Source organism: Euphorbia lathyris, chromosome 8 (assembly GCF_963576675.1).
Source record: "Euphorbia lathyris chromosome 8, ddEupLath1.1, whole genome shotgun sequence".
NCBI lineage: Eukaryota > Viridiplantae > Streptophyta > Magnoliopsida > Malpighiales > Euphorbiaceae > Euphorbia > Euphorbia lathyris.
The window spans coordinates 48,211,161-48,236,232 of NC_088917.1; the positions used below are offsets into that span (position 1 = coordinate 48,211,161).

Consider the following 25,072-nt stretch of genomic DNA (forward strand, 5'->3'; position numbering starts at 1 on the left):
CACGTCAACGATTATTCGCCGTCAAAGGAATCGGATTGAGGGGTTATGTGATGTAAATGGTAACTGGGTCTGGGAGAAAGAGGAGCTGTTACTACTTGCACGCAACTTCTTTCAAGGTGTTTATTCCGACGATCGGCCTATCAGACCGTGCATTCAGACGGACTCGGGTTTTCCACAGTGGCAGCCGGAAGGACTTGAACAGCTAAATCAATGTTTTACCATCGATGAGGTAAATGAGGTGATCTTTGGGATGGCACCATTGAACGCACCAGGACCGGATGGATTCCATGCTAAATTTTATCAGGTGCTTTGGGATACGGTTGGAAGTTCTGCGGGCGATTGCGTTCTTAACGCACTAAACAATGAAGTCTTAGAGGATCAGCTCAACGGCACCCTAATAACACTCATCCCTAAGGTTAATCACCCAGAGAACCTTAGCCAGTTCAGACCTATAAGCCTGTGCAACGTACTTTACAAAGCACTTACCAAGTGTATAGTCAACAGACTGAAGAAGCATCTAAAGTACCTAATTTTCCCAAAGCAAAGTAGCTTTATCCCCGGTCGACAAATCACAGACAATATCATAAGCAGGAGGTTATCGCATCCCTGAATCGAAAACAAGAGAGAAAGGGGACGATGGTTCTGAAGCTGGACCTTGAGAAAGTGTACGACAGGTTGAACTGGAATTTTCTGGAAGATACTCTTTGCACGCTAGGTCTCCCGCATAAGTTGGTAAGAGTGATCATGAGTTGTGTGACCTCCTCTGAATTGTCAGTGCTTTGGAATGGGGACCGAACAGACTCATTTAGACCAACCAGAGGCCTCCGTCAAGACGACCCCTTATCGCCTTATCTATTCATAATCTGTCTGGAGAGACTCAACCACCTTATTGCAGATGCCACGACGTTGGGGGCCTGGAAGCCGATTAAAATTTCAAGAGGAGGGCCGAATATCTCACACATTTTCTTTGTGGATGACATCGTGTTGATGATGGAGGCTTTTGTGGTTCAAGCCAGAATTGTCAAGAGGGTGCTCAATGAATTCTGCGATTGCTCAGGCCGGCACATTAGTCTCCAGAAGTCCAGAATCTGTTTCTCGACAAATGTCTCTAAACGGCTATAAGATCTGGTGTGTGGTGAGCTAAGGATTAGGAAGAAGGCTGACCTTGGGAAATACTTGGGAGTCCCTCTCCTCCACACTCGGGTCAGGAAAGAAACTTTTTCAGCGGTTGTGGAGAGAGTCTAGGCGAAACTTAGTGGTTGGAAAGCCTGTACCATGTCCCTAGCGGGAAGAGTAACGTTAACTAAGGCTGTATCTATGGCGGTTCCGACATATGCGATGCAAACGGCTATCCTTCCTCAAAGCATTTGTAGAACACTTGACAAAATGCATCGTGGTTTTCTTTGGGGGGGATACCACAATGACAAAGAAACTTCGCTTGGTGAAATGGGAAACAGTGTGCCAGACGAAGGAAACAGGCGGACTGGGCATGCGTGCAACGAGAGAGTTCAACAAAGCTCTCCTGGCCAAGCTGAGTTGGCGATTTTTGACGGCTGAAGACACGATGTGGACTCGTGTATTACGACACAAATATGCAAATAATCAGGCTGGTATGGATCAGTTCTGCCCTCGACAAAATTGCAGCCATCCCTGGAAGTGTTTGATTAAAGGAGCGGAGGTTCTAAGAAAAGGAATTGGCCGAATTGTGAATGACGGGAAGTCGTGCAGATTTTGGACGGATAAGTGGGTTGAGGACCAGACATTGGAGGAGGTAGCGCTGAGGGGTATTTCCGAACTGATAGAGTCAGAACAGTTGAATCGTATTGGAATGATACATCAGGGTGGAAATGGCAGGAATTTTCGAATCTTGTCCCAACAAGTTGGCTGTTAAAAATCACGTCATGTGTTATCTTTGACGGGGCAGACGAGGGTGATGAGTGGAGTTGGCCAAAGTCGACTTCAGGACAGTTTACGGTCACCTCGGCTTATCAGGTACACCGACAACATAGTCAGGCCCCGACCAAGGACCCAGTTTATGATTTATTATGGAAGCTTTGGGTTCCTGAGCGTATCAAATACTTTGTCTGAATGCTCATAGGGGAGAATGTCTTAACAAATGAGGTTCGTGTTCGCCATCATATTACGACAGATCCAACCTGCAATTTTTGTCCACAAACTGAATCGACAATTCATGTCGTCCGTGATTGCTATCGAGGGAGGGAGATATGGTCTCTCTTACAACCGGAGCGTGTCATTCAAAACTTTTACACGGAGGACCTTGACCCGTGGATCCGGAAGAACCTAGAATGCAGAACACAATGGAAGGGAAGTCGCTGGGATGTGTGGTTCATAACTGTCGTGTGGTGGCTGTGGCTGTGGCGTTGGAGATGTTCGGAGATTTTTGATTCGGAGTTCAGGAGGCCTATAAACGCTTTAGAGTTTATCCAAGGGCAGGCGAAGTCCTTTGTGGGTGTGTTTGCAGTTACGAAGAGCAGCAATGTAGGAAGTCGGATGGAGGTAAACGTTGGTTGGCACCCACCGGAGACGGAGTGGGTAGAAGTCAACTCCGACGGAGCTAGCAAAGGAAATCCAGGAGTGGCGAGCACGGGAGGCCTTATTCGGGATCACAATGGTCATTAGAAAGGGGGATTCCTGGCAAATTTAGGTATATGCACTGCGGTCCTCGCATAACTATGGGGTTTATATTTTGGACTTGACCGTGCTTGGAAGCTGGGGTTCAGGAAGATTGTAATGGAACTTGATTCACAAGTAGTGGTGAAACTCATTCAGGGAGACGTAACAAGACACAGATACTGCTGGTTACTCAAGCAATGCAAAGATTTATTGGCTAGAAACTGGACTGTAAAAATTCAGCACATTTACAGGGAGAGTAACCAGGCGGCTGATTGGATGGCAAACTTCGCGGGCTCCCTAGCCTTGGGTCATCACGAGTGTGGTGTGCCGCCTGCAGGCATCCATGTAACAAAAAAAAAATGAGTCTCCAATTCGTCTAATTTTATAATTTTCTCTAAATAAAAACCACAAGTTGAGATAGGTGAAACGTGGAATGTCGCCACATAAAAGGTTAGGGCCAAATGCACAAATCTTAGGTAAGAGAAGTTAATTATCGCTTTCCAATTGCTTGCTGTTAACAATGCACCTTATCCTAATTTAATGTTTAATTTCTTAATTTTCTCTATTATTTGAATTCCAAATGATGCAAAAGACGGTTAAGTCGCATGCGAGGCCGGGCTACTAGTAGTAGTAGGAGACAAGAACTAGAAGAGCGAAGCAAGAGTCCCGAGCTACACGCTGCTGCCAAAATTCGCTGTAGCGTACCCAGGCAAGTCTGCGCTCTTTCTTTTCCTTTCCTGAAATGTATTCAATGCTAATCCCTTTCTAAACATCAAATTCGCAGCCACTTCTTCTACAATCCCTTTACTTCTTCATCTCCTTCTCCGTTCAATCGGATTTCTTCCCGCCGGATCATTTTTCAGAAGATGTTTTGCTCGTCTCAAACCGTTTTTCCTACTCTCAGGACTGTTACCATACTGTACTCGGACCTTAAGGTGAGTGAGTTTTATCTCCCGCCATATCTGTTGGGTTGCCTAGAAAAACGAAGAAACCTGTTGTAAACTGAAACTGAATATTTTTGGTGTCCCTTATCATTATTTTAATATTAGAGGCAATTCAACTTGGTTATTCGTTGATTAAGTATGAGCTACGTTGTTGACATGACTCTGTTGGGATCAAACATAAGCCGGGGCTGCGTATTTTGTTAATTATTATGCAATTTTTTTTTCCGCTATTTTTACGTTATGCATTTTTAGTTTCGCATCAATTATGAATGCTTAACTTCATATCAACTTCTTTTTTATCCTTTTCTTATTATAATTATGAAACAGGACAAGAATGCAGGCTTGTCACTGAAAATTGAGGAAGGTTTTGGACCAAATGGGCTGGGGATTCTATCAGTTACAGATGTATGGAATTTTTTCATGATTTTGTTTTATTACGTTTTATAATATCTTCCAATCTATTGTTAATCTTTAGTTTGACTGCTATTATCATTTTAGTACGTGTTAACAGTGACACACTGTAGACTATAGTCTCATAATGCTAAGTACAGTGATCATGCTTTCTGTAAACTTTTTTTTTTAGCTTTCTTGATGTGCTATAATTGTAGAGATATCATATAATTGTAGAGATATCATCACATGAAACAGTATTCCCTGAATCAGATTATCTACTCAGTAATATGTGGGTCATATGTAAAATTGCGGTCATGTGGTTCCGCGTGATCATTTCGGGACTAAGGCTTTGTTGTTGTTGTTGTTGTTGTTGTTGTGGTTCCGCGTGAATGAAAGCTTAGATTCATCTAATTGTAAGATTGATGAAGGATACCCTTCTACATTTACCCTATTTGTTATTCTTTTGTTCTAAATGTTGTTCCATATAGGCACACTTGGGTGACCTAAAATGTAGTGCACTACTTTTGGTGAAGTGTTATGAATCTTGTATGATTATTCTAGTGAATATGATACATCAACAAATTCTGAAGGTTGAATCAACCATGTTGTATAGGTGATCGATAATGATGGATCTTCATTAACTTCTAATGCACATTGCACATCGCTGTTTTATGCATGATAAGTGTAGTATGCCTTTACCATGAAATCAGATCAAAATAATGATATAATCATATATTAGGCATATGAGCTGTGATCTTTCTGAAAGATTTAGAAAACTTTAACAGCAGACAATCACAGACTGCCTTTTGGTGTTTTAATTCCCATGCTATGTCTATTTCTGGTAAATTGGTTCATGCATTGTTCATTATGCATACAAATATATACGACTGAATTTTGTGAGGAGAAGTTTGCAGAAGAAAATTACACATTTAATTTATAGTCATCATTTTACTGCTAAATATACATGAAAATTGATGTGGATTGAGCCTGGTGAAACCTCAATCTTGTATTACAATGATGATCGTCTAAGTACATAAAACCTTGATTAGATTTTTTATGGTCTTTTTATCATTATAGGTGCCTGGTTTTTCTACATTGCGTCAGAATCTTCTACATTTTTCACCGAGGTATAGGCTTTAGAATATATTCGATTTAATATCCAGTCTCAGTTTTTTCTGGAAACAAATATATAAGAAGGGAGAAAATGTGTTGATTTCCTATTGCTCACGAATCTATCCTCCACTCTTGTCAGATTAGCCAGTATTCCTGAAGAGAAGAAGCAGGAGCTTGAAGATCCAAACAGCAGGTCGTTTTTTCTAGTTCTTTGTTAAATATTTCATTACTCTCATCTGTTGTCTCCACCCATTTGAATATGTTCTATACTCTATTTCCAAGTTAATTGTCATTTTTTTACTTTTGTTAGTACTTAATAGTTGTACACAATTCTGCTCAATTGCTGTATATGTTTTTAGACTAGGTTATCAACATTTAATTTGTGATACTATGTTTGACCAGCTTGCTTTTTCTTTTTTGTCATGATTTAATTTTTCTTTTTGGTTTTTGGAGAGAATGTCTATGTATTTAGAGCCTTATTTCCTCTTAATGGTTGTGAGGGAACAAAGATTTGTATAGAGCTTTTTTTTACTATTTAGATTGTATTTTTTTTGATAGAGACAAAAAATTTGCACTTCGGTTACAATGTTATCTAGTACTTCCCAGGCCTGTACTATTTTGTCATTATTTTGATTTCATTCAACAATTACTCAGGTTTCTTCTGTGTTAATATGCATCTATATGCAGGTACAACTTTGGGTGGAGCCATGGAAAAGAGCAACTTGAATCTGGGAAGCCTGGTAAATATCCACAGTAGATTTTATTACCTCTCTCTATCCTATAACAAATTTTCTTTTGAGAAATGAGGGAGCTAGTCTTTTGTTATGGTAATTTTTCTTAATCTCTGTAGAGGAATATTGTGACGATAATTACAAGATGCTGACTAATATCTTTAATTGTTATGAGATTAAAAAGAAATACCATAAGTTGAGGATTTCTTTCAGTTATTATGGTGCCTATAATTCAAAGCATGGATGTGGTTTAGTTTTTCACTGGTTTTCCGCAGGGAGGATGCAGTTTTTTTTGGTTGCTTGTCTTAATTTCTGCATAGCAGTAATTGTTTGCATATAGTGTGTGCTCATCAATTGTACTTCGGTTACTCTTACAAGTTACAACTTTTCTATAATTTAAGTAAGAAATTTGAGTAGATGAAGTTATCCATTCTGGATATTTTAGTCTAAGACTTCTTTCCCTGTGGTATGCAGATGTCTATAAAGGATCCTTCTATGCAAATCCAGTACTGGATGTGCCTACAACTGATGCCAATATAATACAACGGTAAAGGTTGGAAAATCATGATAATATGTTCCATCACCTTTCTTTTATGCTATTAAACAAAACTATTGCTGTAGGATTTGGGTAAAGTAGGTTGCAAAATTCCAATTGTTATTCGAGTTACTTTGAACTATTTTTTTTTATAATATGTGTTGGAGTAATCTACTGTTACATTGGTATCTTTAGGATACTAGACTTGCCTATGTGGCATAATCACCTACTATGCAACTTCTGTAACTACACTTTTCATCAGTGAGAAAATCAGTTTTGTTCATTTCATTTTCTCTCTCTCTTAACTAATTCTACATGGTATCAAAGCTTAGGATTAGGCCTTTTAGAGAGAGAAACAACAATTGAGTGAGTTTTTCGATTTCACAATGCCTCGTCGGAGAAGGAGCTACGTAGAAGCTCTTGAATCTCTAGTCATTGAAGGTGAAACAATATCATATTCTACTTCTGAAAATGAACAAGCGTCAAAGAGAGATGAACAACACGATCGTGTTAATCCTACTTCTAAATCTCAGTCATCGTACTGCTACTGTTATGAATGAAAATCCTGGCTTAGTTATCGTTTTTGCTCCATTAATTGAATGTAACTATATCTCCTGGCATCAGTTAATGTTAAGAGCTCTAAATGCTAAAAGACCGACTAACCTTGTTCTGCAAGATGATTTGGAACCTAAATTTGATTCTCCAGAGTACGAACCATGGAAATGGATAGATGGTGATATGGTATTAAGTCATTTAGTCTTTTATTAAGAAGATCCATTATGATCCGAAGACCTCATATGGGCCTTGGCCCATTCAAGATAATGGTAATGGCCAGTCTCAATCGAAGCTTGGCCAAAGTCAAATCTTCGGGAATCTTAATATTGCCGAAAGCGGTCTTTAGAGGAGTGTTTGGAGACACGTGGACCAATCAACACGTTGGACTCCAAACACACGCTCCTCACTTTCATAAATATGTTGGCACGCAAAGATAGGGTCCAATGACCTATCATAAGCTGCCACGTGTTTAAGATGCAACTCTAATTATCTATAAATAGCAAAAGTATCCCAAGACTCCAGGTATCTGATTTATTAGCATCAGAGAGGGTTCGCCGGACTCCGGCCACTTTTCTGACGGTTGTTGTGATTTTAGATGATCGGAACCTTGATCAAGGGTCAATCATCGAGAAATACGGTAACATTTTGGTACGGTGAGCGTGGACGTTATCTCGTAGCAGAATGATTTATGTTCATTCATTTGTTGTACGTCCCACAATCGAGCCTCCACAAATTGCTCAACCAATCATTCACTCTCCAGCTCCATTCAGTCAAAGAATGGAGGATTTACCTAGTTCTTCAGCTACTCCTAATCGTGGCTTATTGGATTCTAGCAATCATCAAATTCCGCCTCTCTTTGTTACACCAGCTCTTGATCAACAAATTGAAGCCTGTTTGGGGTCCTTGCAACCAGAGCAGCGTTGTTTCATGGACAACCTTATGAATATTCTAAGAGCTGAGTACGCTTCACAAATGGAGGCGATGCGTTTGGAGCTGTTGGAAGCAAGGAAGACTGGTAGATACGAAGGAGGTAGTTCCAATGCTTGTCCTACTGGACATCACACCACAAAAACATGTCCGAAGAAGAAAGATCTTTCTAGAGAGTCTCAATCAGACAGGGTGAGAGGCAGGTCTAAAGAAAGATCTGATAGTCCTCAGTATCGAAGGTATCACCATTCACCTTCTTCGGTGAGGCCAAAGCCAGCGGCTAGAGGAAGAGATTCAAGGTCCCCAAAGAGACGAAGGCATGATCATCATGATTCTCCCGAGTCATTGGTTCGGCGTCATGATTCACACAGGAGGAACTCAGGAGTATTTAAATCTTCTAATCATCCTGAATTGGAGCGGACGAAGGAAAAACCGAAGGATCTTTCGTTGAAGGAGGAGATGTTGAATCTCATTAAGGGAGAACTTCGACAGGCGATGAAGTATGAGGGATTCCAGGCCAAAAGGTTCAGCGGCAATAGAAACTGAAACTCCATTGAGTGCAGATATCATGGGCCAATCAATGCCTAGGGGGTTTAAGTACCCATCGTTGAAAGATTATAATGGAATGACCGATCCAACTCTTCATATCAAGAATTTCCAGAAGGCTCTCTAGACTAAGGAAGTGTGTTGGTTTTGAAGAAGGGAAGAGAATCATGCAGGAAATTCATGAGGGCTTGTGTGGAGCTCATAAAGAAACAGAATATGGTAGATGGTTTAGTCATTTCCTGGATTATCAATGCTATTTCTAAGGATTTAGTTGATGATTTTGTATTATGTTCTTCAGCTTGCACATTGTGGAAAGAAATTGAACAGAGGTATGGTGAAGGAGATAGTTTGATGATGTTTAGTCTTAAACGCGAGCTCTATGCTATAGAATAGGGCAATTAGTTTGTAGCAAGTTATTTTTCTAAATTGAAGTGTTTATGGGAGGACATTGGTATTGTACGCTTTTTTTTTTTTCAAAAATTTGCGCACAATTCGCTTACATTAAAGAAGAAGGAAAAATCCCCACCAGACCCGGATGTGATTCGAACCCATGACCTCCCAAGGCATAGGTAAGCTCTCAACCACTAGGCTAAGAGCTTCAAATGTGGAGATTCTCACACACTTATTCAATCCATCGCTGAAGAGGATCGATTAATGCAGTTTCTTGTCGAATTAAACAAAGAATGACTCTTCCTGCAGTCAGATTATTCTAGTGGAAAATGTGCCAAATGTCTTATTCAATGATTGTAAAAATTGAAAGGCAGAATGTAGGAATACTTCTCACCTCACTAAGTTCGTGAATGTGGCTACTGCTTCAGTTTTTCCTAAAGCAACTACATCTGGTAGTAATTCTTTTATCAAGAAGTAGTTTTCTAAATCTAAGGATGGTGTTAAAGTGTGTAAGGCTGTTATGGACTGAGACCCATGATGTTACAACTGTAACAGAATGGGTCTCCATGTTACAGCTGTGTTTCCTTATCTTGTATAGCTTATATATATGTGTGTATATTACAAGTTAATAAATATCAATGTAGGCTTACTCTACATGGTATCCCATGTATTCCTAGTGTATTACATGGTTTTTAACATGGTATTAGAGCCTTGTTTTGGCTTCTGTTTTGGGTTTCTAGATTAAGATTCCAGAATTTGTTTTCTGCCCTTGCGTGCAAAGTTTCTGGGTTTGTATCTTTGGGATGTTTCTTTCAGCTTCACTGTTTAGACCTAGGGTTCCAAGTTTTCATTCATGTCACCACCTATTTCAAGAGGCAGTGCTCCAATCAGCGTCCCTCGAAATCTGGTGACCGTATGACTAGCATGTGTATCACACGCGCCTCCACAACTTCGAGCCTAGTCGAGTTTCTAGGTTCTGGTTCTAGCAATTGGTTTCTCTTTTCTTCCGTAGCTGGCGTGTGGCTCAACCTCTTTTGGCACGACTTACATTTATCCAATTAGTTTTTTCGGTGAATCTCCTTCTTTGTGTTGATGTTGCTGACAACCTCTTGCAGTGATGTTTCAACTGGACTCTGCTTCTCCGTTTGTGACGAGGATTCCTGTTCCGCTGTTGTCTTGTCGTCTGCCTTCTGCCTTGTTCTCTTGGGTTGTGTCTCCCGGATTATATTTTATATCCTAAAGTAACTTGAGTTTCTTGTTTTGAGTTGTATTGTTTTAAGACTATGTTACCTATCAATGTAACACGTTGGTTGCTCCAACTTGAGGAGTTTGTGTAACGCGGTACGCTGTTATGGACTGAGACCCACAGTTACAGCTGTAACAGAATAGGTCTCTCTATTACAGTTGTGTTTCCTTATCTTGTATAGCTTATATATATGTGTATTGTAACGATTTAATAAATATCAATGTAGGCTCTTACTCTACATGGTATCCCATGTATTCCTAGTGTATTACATGGTTAACATATGACAAGTACTATGATCAATGTAAGCGTCCGTCACAGCAAGGATAGTTGTTTTTTCGTGGTTGGTTAAGAAATCAAGTTCAACTCCAGCAAAGGCTTGTTTTGTTAAAAAACATGCTACACCTTTTGAGGATGATAGCAGTGACAATGAAACAGAATATACTTATGATCAACAGAAGAAAATGAAGGATGATCTGCATCAGGTTATTCAAGCTGAGATCGTGCAATATTTTAAGAAAGCAAATATAAGGTTGTTAATTATGCTGGTGCTTTTGTTGGCTGTGTTGGCTCAGGTAACACATCCACATCCTTATCATCTACTTCCTCAACACATATGTCTTGGATATTAGATACTGGTGCTACAACACACATGTGTCATTCTTTGCCTAGTATGACAAAATTATATTCCTTACCTAAGCCTAGAAAGATCTATTTACCTGATAGACCAATTCAGGTTATACACAAAATTGGCACTGTGATGATTAATTAGTACATCAAATTATTTGATGTTTTGTATGTGCGTGAGTTCAGTACAATCTTCTAAGCAGATTGTTCACTAAATGTATTCTTTGAACCTGACGAATGCTTGGTGTAGGACCAGGCTTCTAAGAAAACATTAGCAGTGGGGTAGTTGCAAGCTGACTGTTCTTTTCTATTTACCTACTACTATTTCCAATAATGATTTTCCTGAAGTTTGTCATGTTGTTTCCTGCTTACAACCTATGTTGGCTTTTGATAGAGATATCTGGCATTATAGACTAGGGCATATGTATGATGCCAAATTTGCTCATATTTCTACTATAGCATGTAAAGGTTCACTTTCGTTTTTTGAAACATGTCATTTTCCAAGCAATGTAGAAAAACTTTTCCTATGAGTTATATTAGAAGTTCAGGGGCTTTGACTAGTTGTAAATACTTGTTGACAATTGTGGATGATTTCAGTCGTGTTACTTGGATTCTTTTGTTTAAAACTAAAGATCAAGTCACAGAGTTGCTTCACAGTTTCGTTAAAATGATTGAAGTACAGTGTGGTGCTAGAATTAAGCAGATTCGTATAGACAGTGATACCTGAGTTTTTAAGTAAAGCTACAACAAGTGTTCCATACACATTGTATCTTACATCAAAGATCATGTGTTCACACTCTACAATAGAATGGAGTTGCAGAGCGCAAACATAGACATTTAAAAACTATAGCTAGGTCTCTTCTCTTTTAGGCTGATTTACCTTCTAGGTTTTAGGGAGAGGCGATGTTGCATGATGCATCATTTTTCAGTTTTCAACCTTCCAAAGTTCTTCACTAGGAAACTTCATAAGAGGTTATTTATTATAACAAACCTCCTGTATATTCTAACCTTCACATTTTTTATTGTCTAGGCTATTATGACAATACTGATCCCATGAAAGGAAAATTGGATAAAAAGTATTTACCAGGGGTTTATTTGGGAGGATAGTTTGGTCAAAAGGGGTACAAACTTTATAATTTGCACACTCATACGCTTATAATATCCAAAGATCTAATGTTCTATGAATAAATTTTTCCTTTCAAAAAGGATACTTCAGTTCAGACTACTAATACTCATGCAGTTTTACCTATTACTCAATAGTCAAGAGCAACCTCTCTCTTATGACTTTCCTCTTTCTCAATCCAATGATACATTACCTAATTCTCCTATTTTACCTTCTTCTTACTCTGCCAACCCTCATATTGATTTTGAAGATCGTGCTATTCCTTCAACATCCACTTCTAATTCTCTTCCTCATGCTGATCCTTCTTCTTCTCCTGAACTACTTAGACAATCTACTAGGATTTAAAAGAAGCCATCTTGGTTAGAAGGGTTTTTTGCTAATCAACTAACTATAGAACAACCATATGTTTTTGCTCACACTCCTCAATACAAATCGTGCTTAGTAAACACACTCAAAGTACATGAATCTACATCTTATGTTGAATCTAAAACAGAGCCTATATGGGTTAAAGCTATGCAAGATGAACTATATGCACTTGACAACAATCAAACATGGACTTTAGTCTCATTAACTAGCAATAAGAGGGCTATCACATGCAAGTGGATGTTTAGGGTATAATGCAAAGCCGGTCATTAGAGAGGTATAAGGCTTGATTAGTGGCTAGAGGACATAACCAAGAGTTTCGGGTTGATTAGACAGTTTTCCCTGTAACTAAGGTTGTTACTGTCAGAATCTTCTGCAGCAGCCAAAAATTGGCCTATTTATCAAGTCGACATCAATAATGCCTACTTACATGGGCATATTGATGAAGAGCTTTATATGGCTCCACCTCAGGGTTATACCAAGTCATCTACAGGTCAAGTTTGCAAGCTATCTAAAAGCTTGTATGGCCTCAAACAAGCTGGACGCCATTGGAACAAAGCTTTCAGTTCAAAATTGCTTGATCTAGGCTTCCATAAATCTATTCGTGATCATTGTTTATTCACTGAGGTCACAGAGACAGATTTCCTAGCTCTCGTTGTGTATGTTGATGATGTCCTGGTTATTGGAACTTCGGATATTCTAATTATTGAAGTTAAAACTCAGGTACATCAAGCATTCACCATTAAGGATATGGGTGAACCTAAGTTTTTTTAGGGGTGGAGTTAGCTATGTCTGGACGAGGCACCTTATTGTCACAATACAAGTATATTGCGGATCTTTTTCACGATGCAAATATGCAAAATGCTCATATTGCTTCTAGTCCTTTCTAGAACAGTGTTGATTTGGATGATTCTTCTTAAGCATATGATCAACCTTAGAAACAGAGATTGATTGAGAATTCTTATACCTAGAATTTACTAGACTTGATATTGCTTATGTTACCCAACATTTAAGTCACTACATGACTTATCCTACCAAGATTCATATGCAGGCAGCATTCCATGTATTGAAGTACTCAAAGGCACTGTCTTATGGTCTGTTTTATTCTGCTAATAATTCTTTTGTGGTTATGGGCTATTGTGACTCTGGGTGCTCAGTTACCGGTTATTGTGTCTTTTTGGGCACTGTTTTAGTCTCGTGGAAGGCTCAAAAGCAGAACACAGTTAACCGGTCTACAGCAGAGGCAAAATACATGGCTATGGGGATTGCAGCTTGTGAACTTCTTTAGATATCCTACATTCTCAGGGAGTTTCAAATTTCAGTACAGTTGCCTATTGTTTTACACTATAATAACCAAGTTGCCATACATATTACAGCTAATCCTGTTTTCCATAAGAAAACTAAACATTTTGACATAGATTGTCATTTTGTTAGAGAATACCTCGTGAAAGGTTTTATTCCTAAACATCGTTTGACTAAGCTACTGACTAAGGGCCGAATTACTCCAAATTTGTTCAAGATGGGTGTCTTACCTATTGCGTTGCCACTTCTATCTTGAGGAGGGGGTGTAGAGTAATCTACTGTTACATTAGTATCTTTAGGAAACTTGACTTGTCTATGTGGCATTGTAATCACCTACTATATAATACTGATGGAGCTGGGGATTTTTTTCCCTCGTGCTTTCCACAATATAATTACTAGAGTATTATTCTGCATGCGAGAATTATACTACTATATAATGCCGATGGAGCTGGGGATTTTTTTCCCTGGTGCTTTCTACAATATAATTACTGGAGTATTATTCTGCATGCGAGAATTATACTTATGCTTTTTTACTTAAGTTGACATCAATATTCTGCCTATAAAATTTTGTCTTAAAAAATGTGACCATGATTATTGGTGTAACTTACCAGTGATCTGTCTTGTAGGTATCCTCATTATTGTAGATCAAACATATGGCCTGGTGACACTTTGCCAGAACTTGAAGTTGGTAAGTTTGAAGATCTATAACTAGTATTTGTGGCTTTTGTTATGAACATAAAATATCATGTGAGATGATGGTTGCCTTTGTAAATGTTAAACTAACATCACTTGAGAGATGGACTGAGTATTCCTCGGTGGAGTTTATGTGAAGAGCCTTTCAGTAACGGTTTTGGAGCTATATGAGCAATTATTTCCACTAATTCGGAGGCATAGTGCACCATGGTGTTCAATGTGATTTGACTGCACCTCGATACATCTTGGTGTTAAAAGGTCATATTTTGTCCTTTGTGGTATAATCTGATGATCTAATTAATTACCATTTTGTTATAAAAAAGAGCAAGAGTTTAATCACATGTATCCTTTGCAAAGAAACTAATTTAAGTGGTATATCGAGAGACATAACATAACCTACGAAATAATTGTCACTTTTAATCATGGTATGCTAAAAATTCACTGACGCAGAAAAAATTAGGTCTTGCAATTTATTCTTTTAAATTTTAGTGAAGAATATGAGACTGACTTACTTCCATATAATCCGCAACTTATGAGACAACAGATAAAGTTTATTAGGTCTTTTGCATTGCTCGCAACATTTTGAGAATTTTAGACCATACAAAAATCTTCACTCTAGATTAGATTTTATCCTTTAAAAACTTAGTTTATCCATGTTATTCCTATCTCAATTCTGAATTCTCAAACGGGGTGTTTGTTAGAAAGGATATAAGAGGTGGGATAGAGATAAAAAACACGAGATAAGTTATCCCGTGTTTGTTTGGGAGATAGAAGAGTGAGACAGATGAGGGATAAGCCTCTTATCCCTCAAATCCTATACCCAAGAGGGGGGTGGTACAAGGAGGTGCGATAAGCTCTTGCGATTTTAATAGGATGGAAAAGTCCATCTTATCCCTCAAATTAATGTTATGTAGTTTAAATAAGGTTAAAATAGTAAAATGTATTATTTTATCCCTATCCCTATCCCACGTACCAAACATTGAATAATAATTCCCGATTATCATATTTTTATCCCTATCCCAACCTTTATCTTTGTCCTTATCCCAACCTTTATCATTGTCCCTATCCCAACCTTTATCCTTATCCCTATCCCAATAGAATACCAAACGCCCCGAAAATGATACAAAATCGTACGATAGTAATTATTTTAATCTTAAATTAACAAAGAACGATTTCTTCACTAGCTAAACTAGTAGGAGTGAATCCCAAACGGTTAGAAACCTTAATTCTAAGAGGAAATTTGTATTTGATTTATGAAAAGTTCTTCATTTTTACAAAGTTTGGAGCTTAAATACCTCCCACAACTACCTAGCCAAAGACATAAAAGCCCTTACTAGGGTTACAAGCTCAAACTACAACATTGGGGTAAAATGGGAAGATATAAAGTAAGGGCAAAACAACAAATAAGCTTAAATGTCAGAACAGTAAATATCTAGTGGCAAAACAGTAAATATGTTGAAGCAGTATTGTGGCAGAACTGTCTTACTTGGCCACTAAGTAGGGTCACACGGCGTGTGGCCTATCCCACACACTCTATGGCTATTTCTTCAGATGAGTCACGCGAGCCTTCGGCCAATCTTCTGAGGTTGCCATTTATCTGTCTCATACGACGTGTGGCCTTATTATGGTGAAAATTCCAGGAGCTCCAGCAAACCAGCCACACGGCGTGTTCCAGTCGTGTGGTCCTAGTCTGTGAGTTCCTCCCTTCACTAGCTTGCTCACACGACGTGTGGCTAAGGTGACATGTTGTGTGAGCTCTTCCTCATGCTTGGCGTGTTCAAGGAGATGCCCTCATCATTCTCCACTTCAAAAGAGTTGGACCCCAATTCATCTTTGATAAACTCGAGAGGTGCATCCAGCTTGTACGGACTTAGATCACGTATGTTGAAGGACGGTGACATCTTACCGAGCAAATTGGGAAGAGCAAGGTGATATGCATTGTCATTGATCCTCTTGATGACTTTGTAAGGACCATACTTCCTTGGTCGAAGTTTGCTACTTGGTGCGCTTGCAAGTCGCTCCTTGCTCAAATACATCATCACCTCATCCGCGACCTCAAACTGGAGGTCCCTCCGGTGCACGTCGACCTTTGCCTTTAGCTTCTTGTTCTGCTCCTCAAGAGTTTCCTTCACTTCTTGGTGCATTTGTTGATACTCATTGGCAAGCTTATGAGCGGTCATGTTCCCCTTATCCCCTTTCGGAAGATCTACAACGTCAAGAGTGTGGTTCAGAGTCTTCGTATATACCATTTCAAAAGGCGACTTCCCCGTTCCCGAGTGAACGGCCCCGTTGCAGGCGAATTCAGCTTGTGCTAACACCAAGTCCCACATTCTTGGGTTGTCCTTGCACTTGCTTCTCAAAAGGTTCCCAAGATCCGATTGACCACCTTGATTTGCCCGTCGGTTTGGGGATGAGCCTTAGTACTAAATTTCAAAGTTGTATCAAAGAGAGCCCACAAAGTCTGCCAGAAATGATTTAGAAACTTAGTATAACCCATACGACAAAGAGTTTTATGCCGTGGTGAGAGCCTTGAAGACGTGGGAGCACTACTTAGTGGGGAAGAAGTTTGTGCTCTATACCAACCATCAAGTTTTGAAGTATTTGGGTAGCCAAAAACAACTTCGGAGCTTGATGCATGCTAGGTGGCCCGCCTTTGTGGATAAGTTCTCCTATAAGCTTATTCACAAAGTTGGGCAGCAAAACAAGGTGGCGGATGCTCTAAAGCCGAAGAGTTGATTTCTCAAGACTTTAGCTTTTGAAGTAGATTGCATTAAAGCATGTGATGGGAGATTACAAGGAAGACTCGGATTTTGGTGTTATTTGAGAGAATTGCAAGAAGCAACTCGGGAAGGACGCTACCATGTACTTGATGACTACCTTATGAATCATCGATAAAATGTTGCTAACCCATGGAAGCTTCAGATATCTCCCACATTCTTAGGAGTTGGTCAATCCCGGATGGCCCGAACCTTCTCTTCATCAACCCAAATTCCATCCCCACTCACTACATATCCCAAGAAGATCAAGCTTTCCATAACAAAATCACATTTCTTGGAATTGGCATATAGTTGGTGCTTTCTCAACAAGTCTAGCACAACCCTCAAATGCTTCACATATTCCTCCAAAGTTTGACTATGGATGAGTATATCGTCGAAGTACACCGCTACAAACTTTTCGATCACCTGATGAAGGGCTTGGTTCATTAACCTCATAAAATTGCTTGGTGCATTTGTCATACCCAAACGACATCACTTTCCATTCATACAATCCATCCCGTGTTTTGAAGGCCGTCTTCCACTCAGCTCCGGCTCGGATTCGGATTTGGTGATAACCACTCCGCAAATTGATCTTGAAGAAGACCGTCGGCCCACTAAGTTGGTCAAGCATATCATCAAGTCTTGGTATTCGGAACTTATATCGTATGGTAATCTTGTTAATAGCCCGATTATCAACACACATGCTCCAAGACCCGTCTTTCTTCGGTGTAAGCAAAGCCGGAACCGCACATGGACTCATACTCTCGTACGTATCCTATCTCTACCAACTCTTCAACTTTTCCTTTCATTATTTCGCTTTCCTTCAAACTCATTCGACAATGTGGAATGCTCCGCAAACTAGCCCTGGACACCAAATTGATATGATGTTGGATGTACCTCAATGGCGATAGTCTATATGGCAACTCCTCGGAAAATATCTTCATACTCCTCACTTTCTCCGGTACTTCTCTATCCTCCACACTCTTCGGTCCTCCACTAGCCTTCACCATGACCACATAGACGAGTTGGCTCTCCTCACACTCATTGATAAATGATTGGTTCCCTCATCATAGGGGTTAGCACATACTTCACCCCATCCTTCATAAACTGATACATGAGTAGCATCTCTATCAAATTGCCAAGGTCGCCCCAAGAGTTGATGGCAAACACATCACAATAGATCTCATCTCGGTAGTTCCCGATAGCGATCGGCACTTTGCACCTTTGATCCACTCTTAACTCGCTGACTCTTTTAATCCACCTTACACTATATGGGCTTGGATGAGCCTCAACAACTAACCCGAACTTCTGGACGGCTGCATTGCTTATGATGTTTTCTTGGCTCCCGCTATGAATAATCACATCGCACCTTCCCCCTTGCACCAAACAACGGGTTCGGAACAATTGGTCCCGTTGATCCTCTTCAATTCGGCTAGAGACAAACAATCTCCTCACAACATAAACATGGCCACCATCACACTCCCCATCATCTTCATCATCTATCGGTTCACAAAATACTTCATCATCATCCTTATGGTCATCCTCATAACGTTCAACCATATTACCACTCTTCTTGGAACATTCATTAGAGCGATAACCCGACTCATTAGAACAGAAATACTTAAACGGTGCCGGTTTGGCATAAGGGTTGTTGCCCCTAGGAGGCGGTGGTGCTCATCTCACATCCTTTACTAGTGCTTTCCCCACAATTGGAGGTTTCACTCCACTAGTGCTTGCTACTTGCTTCCCTTTGTCTACTTGCTTATACGATTCTCTTCCCATAAACGAACTATCTCCCCCGGAATGACGGTAGCTATCCCGGCTCCTCACATTCAATTGAGCTTCCTACTTAAGTGCCAAATTTCGTGCGTTTTGTACTCGGATCACCATTTGTGTACCAATCCTATCTTGGATGTTGAACCGTAAACCTTCAATGTACCTCGAAGTCTTTTGACTTTCGTTTTGGACAAGTGTGCCCTTGCTGAAAGTCACAAGAATTCCGAAGTGTATTCGTGGATGCTCCTAGTGCCTTGAGAACATCGCCGATATGAGCTGTAGATATATTATTCATAATCTGACAGTAAAAACCGCTCCCTAAGCATCGCCTTCATCCGAAGCCAAAACCGAATCAGCTCCCTTCCCCCTCTTCTTCTTTCCTACCTCTATTGGCCCCACCACACTGAAGCTCCCCCTTTCAAACGATAAGCTACTAAGTGAACTTTTCTCTCATTCGGAATGTCAGTATATTCAAAGAACCACTCTACTTCCGAGAGCCAATCTAAGAACCCTTCAATATCAAGTTCCCCTCCAAACGAAGGCAAATCTATCTTTAATTTGAAGGCATCGTCCCTGCCAAAGTTTCCATCATACCCACCCCTAACATACTCAACTTTCACATGTGGATTTCTCCCAACAATATCAATATTTCTAGCATTTCTAATATGTCCAACATCATTATAGTCATCGCTATCGCTATCTTCATTATGCACAATAACAAAGTTCGGTCTCCTTATCTCGTGAGCCCTTGGCCCCCTTGATGCGGGTCTTATGGTGTCGGATTCCTCCTTGGTGGAGGTGAACGTGGTGGCGTGGTGGGTATCGAAATCTCTTCATTTCTTTGTTGGTGACCCCCTACTAGTGGTTGGATCATGCTTCACACTTATATCTTGAAACTCTCCATAGATGCCCCCATCTCCCTCATTTGCTCATCCGTTTCTCTACGTCCTTCTATTTGAGCTCGAGTTTGTTTCCTTAGTAGCTCTCTTATCTCAGCTTTGAAATCCTTCATCTTCTTGTCTACAACTTCCATTGATTCTTGTGGTAGCCTCGGTTGAACCGCTAAAAGAAGTCCCGGGTTAGGAAACGATCGACTCTGATACCAACAGATACGGATTCGTGACGATAGTGATGATTTTTAATCTTAAATCAACAAAGAATGATTTCTTCACTAGCTAAACTAGTAGGAGTTAATCCCAAAAGGTTAGAAACCTTGCTTCCAAGAGGAAATTTGTATTTGATTCATGAAAAGTTCTTCATCTTTACAAAGATTGGAGTTTAAATACCTCCCACAACTACCTAGCCAAAGACACAAAAGCCCTTACTAGGGTTATAAGCTCAAACTACAACATAGGGGTAAAATGGGAGGAAATAAACTAAGGGCAAAACAACAAATAAGCCTAAATGGAAGAATAGTAAATACGTTGAAGCAGGATTGTGGCAGAACTGTGGCTGGGGGGTGTCTTCCTTGGCCACTAAGTAGAGTCACATGGCGTATGGTCTATCCCACACGCCGTGTGGCTATTTCTTCGGACGAGTCACGCTAGCCTTGGGCTAATCTTCTCAGGTTCCATTTATCTGTGTCACACGGCGTGTGGATGATATGACACCCCGTGCGAATTATGCCTGAAAATTCCAGGAGCTCTAGCAAACGACGTGTGCCATTCTGATACCCCGTGTGGTTCCTAGTCTATGAGTTCCTCCTTTCACTAGCTTGCTCACATGGCGTGTGGCTAAGGTGACACGCCGTGTAAGCTCTCCCTCATGCTTGACTTGGTCATGCCCTCTTCACAAAAGGCTGAAATTACTTAAAACATTCATTATCTTTCTCTCATTTCTAGTTCTTGAGATAAGTAAAAATTCTAAGAAACAGAAGTAATTCGCTATACACTTTCATGCTGTGGGCTTAACAGTGACGATGATGTGCTTTGGCAAATATCCAACTTCATTTTGCTTCGTTGCCAACTGTGAAAAGCTTAAACTTATATGGCTGCTGAACCGAAATTGTCTTATGTAGCTTTTAAAGAACTTGGGAAGCTGGTCATTGAGGTTGGATTGATGTTAGCTTATCATTGTGATCAATATGGTAATTTCTTCATGCTTGAAATTTATTTTATTTTTATTTATTTATTTTCGCCTTGACATCCTATCAAATTGTTAACAAGCAGTATCCAAAGGGGTGAAACTGAATCAAGATGAAGGCCTTGAACAAGTAATCCTTCGTTCTCGGTGTCATAAAGGTCGGCTGCTTTATTATTTTCCAGCACAACATAGGTAATTTGTCTCTCTTCCCAAAAGGTCCTAGTAAAGGTTCTGGTCACCAAGATTTTTTTTTTTGGCGAAAATCCTATTCTACTTTTAGTTGGTGCTGGCTATAATGTTCGGAACGTTCGGCGAGCAGCGTTCAATGTTTCTTAGAGATGTGGGAAACGGAAATGCCCGGAAACTGATACGAAACATTTCCGGGCACGTTTTTGTAATTACCAAAAGCTTGAAACGCGTTTCCAGATGAAGGAAGGATTTCATTGTCCAAACTCAAACAGTTTCATTATGCGATTTGGAATCAGATTCAATTAGGAAAAGCAAAACTGAAATCGTTTCATATTTTTAGTGAAAGGCTTAATTGATTTCAAAAGTCACATACCTAATTCTATTTAAACAACTCACCACACTTAATTTCTCCTTCCATTGAATTACTGAATCTTCATGAGTGAGATTGAATTGAAATCTGTACACTTCAGAAAAAACACAGGTGATATTTCGCTTCTCTCTCTGTTTTTCTGATGATAATCTATCTTCTTCACATTGAATTTTCTAACATGCAAAGCTCTATTTCTTCTTCCTTCTGGTTTATTTTCTCTGTTTTTTCATCTTCTGGTTTCTTTCCTCTGTTTTTTCTTGAGTCCGGCATGTCGTTTTTAGATCTGCTTTTTGGAGTCTATTTTTTTTTTTTTATGGAAAGACTAATTTTAAATACATGATGACACCTGTTTCTTTTAATAGAAAGACTCTTTGTATTCATTGTCAAATAGATTTTTTACCTTTTCATTGGTAATTGAATTGTGTCCTGAAACAAACATCTATAGAAAAACAAATTAAATAGCCAATCTATAAAACCTCAAAATTGAATTATGTTTTGTCAATAATTATTTTATGTATTTATTATTGTTTTTATGTTTATTATATTTTTTTAATATTTATAAACATACCCCTATATTTTTAATATTTTCACGTTTCCCCAGGTTTCCGTTTCCTGTGTTCTTTACAAATTCTGTTTCCCCGTTTCAGTTTCTGTTTCCCTGCATCATAGGGTGCTGGTGGTTCATGTCACAAACTTTAAGTCACTGCAGTAAAATAAAATGACTTGCACTTATATATTTCAAGGAAATCTTGATTAGGTGAAAATTCTCCAACACTTTTAAGTTTTCATGCCGAGATGATACAATGATATTGTACAATGTGATGCATATAATCATTTAAATGTGATTGAAACAGATATCAGAATCAGACCCTAGGTGAGATTATCTTGAGGCAATAGCTATATAAATGAATGAATTTTAAGAACGCCAAATGAATTTTGTTGATGACTTTTGAATCAATTAGTTTTCTTTGAATGAAACTTGGGAGGATTCTACTGATATTCTTCACTTTTACCACTTTATGATGTGAAATTGTGTTTTCTTATATGTATTGGCATATGGCTATATAGTAATTAATTGCATATTGCTGCAATGTTATGATTATTTTTTATTATTTTTGTTATTATTTTTTATAAATGCTACTATGATGAAATTATCCTTGAGGTAACTTTGTTTATTCTTTTACCTTTTCTTGTAATATTGTTTAAATTTTAGTTCTTTGAATTGTAAAAGTAATTTGTATGCTTCTGGAAGTGGCTGCTTAACAAGTAAAATCATATGCAGCAATTGTATCCAAGATGATGATGCTGTATCATCTTGGTGTGGGTGGCACACTGATCATGGTTCTCTTACGGGTAATCCAATCTCTCTCTCTCTATATATATTTATATATGTATCATAAATCCATATCTACATCTACATGTAAGATAGATCGACACACACACACATTTTATTTTTTGTTCACAAAATTATTTGTTCTTCCTCGTTATGTTATTAATTTATATTCGGTTTTGACATTAGACTTTAACTATTTTCTATATCCTTTGGTCTTTCCATTGATTGATGAGCCCCATGTGTGTATTGAAATGCTTATTTTTCTTTTTGCATTCCTTGGTCTTTCGCTGACAGAAAAGCCGCCTGTTTGTGTTGAAATGTTTCCTTTTTCCCTCAAATATTTATATCTTGGTTGTAACTCTATATTGTTTCTGATTCCTTTTTCAATTTAACTTGTAGGTCTGACCTGTGCTATGTTTAAGAGAGATGGCGTAGAAATACCTTGCCCTGATAATGCTGCTGGCCTTTATATTAAAACTCGAACAGATCAAATTGTGAAAGTACACTTCTTTTTCTTTAACATCAAAGTTTTACCATGCAGAACGCATTGATAATCAAATTTAATTTATAGTTTGTTTGAAAGTGTGCCTTGCATATTTACTTATCTTTCAAAGATAGCTTTGTTGGTTTTTTATGCCAAATTTCAAAAAGTGCAAGTTCTCATAATGTTTTTGTTATGTGAGGTGACTCAGTTTTTCTTGAATTCAGAATTTAGGTTTAAGATAGTGCTTCCTGAAATATCGGCAAATACTCGAATATCAGAAAGATTCAAGTCTTTGGGTATATGGACAGGTCTTTTTCAAGTTGTCAGATATATTGCAATAAACGTTTTTATGTGTGGAAACAACTCTGTTGAAAAATTGGAATTAAATTGGTGGTTTCAACATAGATGAGCCACTTCGTCAGCTAGTATAATAATTATTATGTCTTGAGAATTATTTTCTAATTATTTTCTACATAAAGTGTAGCCTCATTGATTTCTGAAGCCGTGTTTCTTATGTGTTAGGTTGTCTTTGGAGAAGATGAAATAGCATACCAAATTGGTGAAACCACTGAAATATTGTCAAGAGGTTATCTTTGTGCAACACCTCATTGTGTTCGGGTATTTAACTATGATTAATCCTTATAAGAGTTGTGATTGACTTGTAGTTGTCAGAGTTCGAGCTTTTAGTTCAATCGGTTCGAGCTTTTAGTTCAATCGGTTCCATGACATGGTATCAAAGCCTCTAGGACCAAATGGTCGAGGGTTCGAGTCCTGACAACCTCATTAATTTGTGGAATTAAAACACATGGCGGGATGAGCCTGTGTTGTGCACCTGCAAGCCCAAGGGGCATTTGCATGTGGGGGTGTGTTAGAGATTAATATAAGATATATGATTGGACCTTAACTATCAGTTCGAGCTTTTAGTTCAATCGGTTCCATGATAGTAGTATGCATTTATGTATCTTGACCCTTACGACTCAAGGCAAAGACAAATAATGTCCAAGTGGTTCAATCTATTATTTTATTTCCCTCGTTTGGTTTTCCTATGGTGGCTTGCAAATACCAATGTATTGTTTGTTTCTCAGGCACCTAAGGGAGACGATGCTTCTGGAGTTGACCGATCAACATTTGCATTATTCATGCAACCTGATTGGTATGTTATCTTTGAAGAATGGATCAGAATAAATTCTGTACTTTTACTGTACTTTTTGTAATGACAAGCATGAATGAACTAGTTGAACATTGAAAATATCAATCTTCAGAAGCTACCTGCAAAACTTGTAACCTTGGCATTTTCAAATTTCAATATGTTTTCTTTTTTCTTAAGGGATGAAATGCTAAACTTCCCAGATGATATGCATATTCACAAAGAGGTATGTAATTTAATCTATACAGCAACTTAATTATTTATTTAAATCTATTGAAATTACATAGGATTAGTATTACTAGATAAGGATTTTGCTTTCTTAACTTAAGGACTCGTTAGATAAGAAGATAGTGATAGGAATATATTCCATGGGTTTACTTCGTTGGCCTTTTTGATAGAAACTTTATTAAACCAGTGAAAGGTATGTTAAATAATAATAGTCGAGCAGCCTACTTAAATGTGAATGAGAAATGAGAAATGAGTTTGGTGGTTTGTTGTTTTCAGCTGATGCTGGGCAATTGTCGTCTCAAATTTGGAGAATATACTGAGTTGTTGCTGGACAAGTATTACTACAAAACTTGAACAAGTATACGAATACTCGTTTTATGATATCATATGAATATGTTATTTGATAATATTCCAACAATTCATTCATTTGAATACAAAAATATAATATCTATGTTTTTTTAGTAATTTTAAAATTGATTCAGTTTGTTAACATTATGCTTTTCATTGTACTATTTATTTAAAATACAAAACTTGAACAAGTATACGAATACCCGTTTTATGATATCATATGAATATGTTATTTGATAA

The 25,072-nt window shown here is 38.6% G+C and overlaps 1 protein-coding gene across 1 annotated transcript; it reads left to right on the forward strand.

The window, feature by feature from the left end:
• Positions 1-3,191: 3,191 nt before the first annotated feature.
• Positions 3,192-25,072, forward strand: LOC136202985 (uncharacterized). Its single transcript, XM_065994013.1, has 16 exons — positions 3,192-3,343; positions 3,419-3,569; positions 3,906-3,983; positions 5,049-5,098; positions 5,224-5,277; positions 5,772-5,824; positions 6,290-6,362; positions 14,053-14,114; positions 20,669-20,737; positions 20,820-20,925; positions 22,575-22,645; positions 23,025-23,125; positions 23,632-23,727; positions 24,195-24,262; positions 24,437-24,482; positions 24,761-25,072. Exons 1-16 carry the CDS (start codon positions 3,240-3,242, stop codon positions 24,836-24,838), a joined length of 1,260 nt encoding a protein of 419 aa, XP_065850085.1. The 5' UTR covers positions 3,192-3,239; the 3' UTR covers positions 24,839-25,072.

Coding starts and splice junctions, on each gene's coding strand:
- LOC136202985 (XM_065994013.1), top strand. CDS start 3,240: ATGCGAGGCCGGGCTACTAGTAGTAGTAGGAGACAAGAACTAGAAGAG. Junction 3,984..5,048: donor GGATTCTATCAGTTACAGAT/GTATGGAATTTT, acceptor TTATCATTATAG/GTGCCTGGTTTTTCTACATT. Junction 6,363..14,052: donor GATGCCAATATAATACAACG/GTAAAGGTTGGA, acceptor TCTGTCTTGTAG/GTATCCTCATTATTGTAGAT.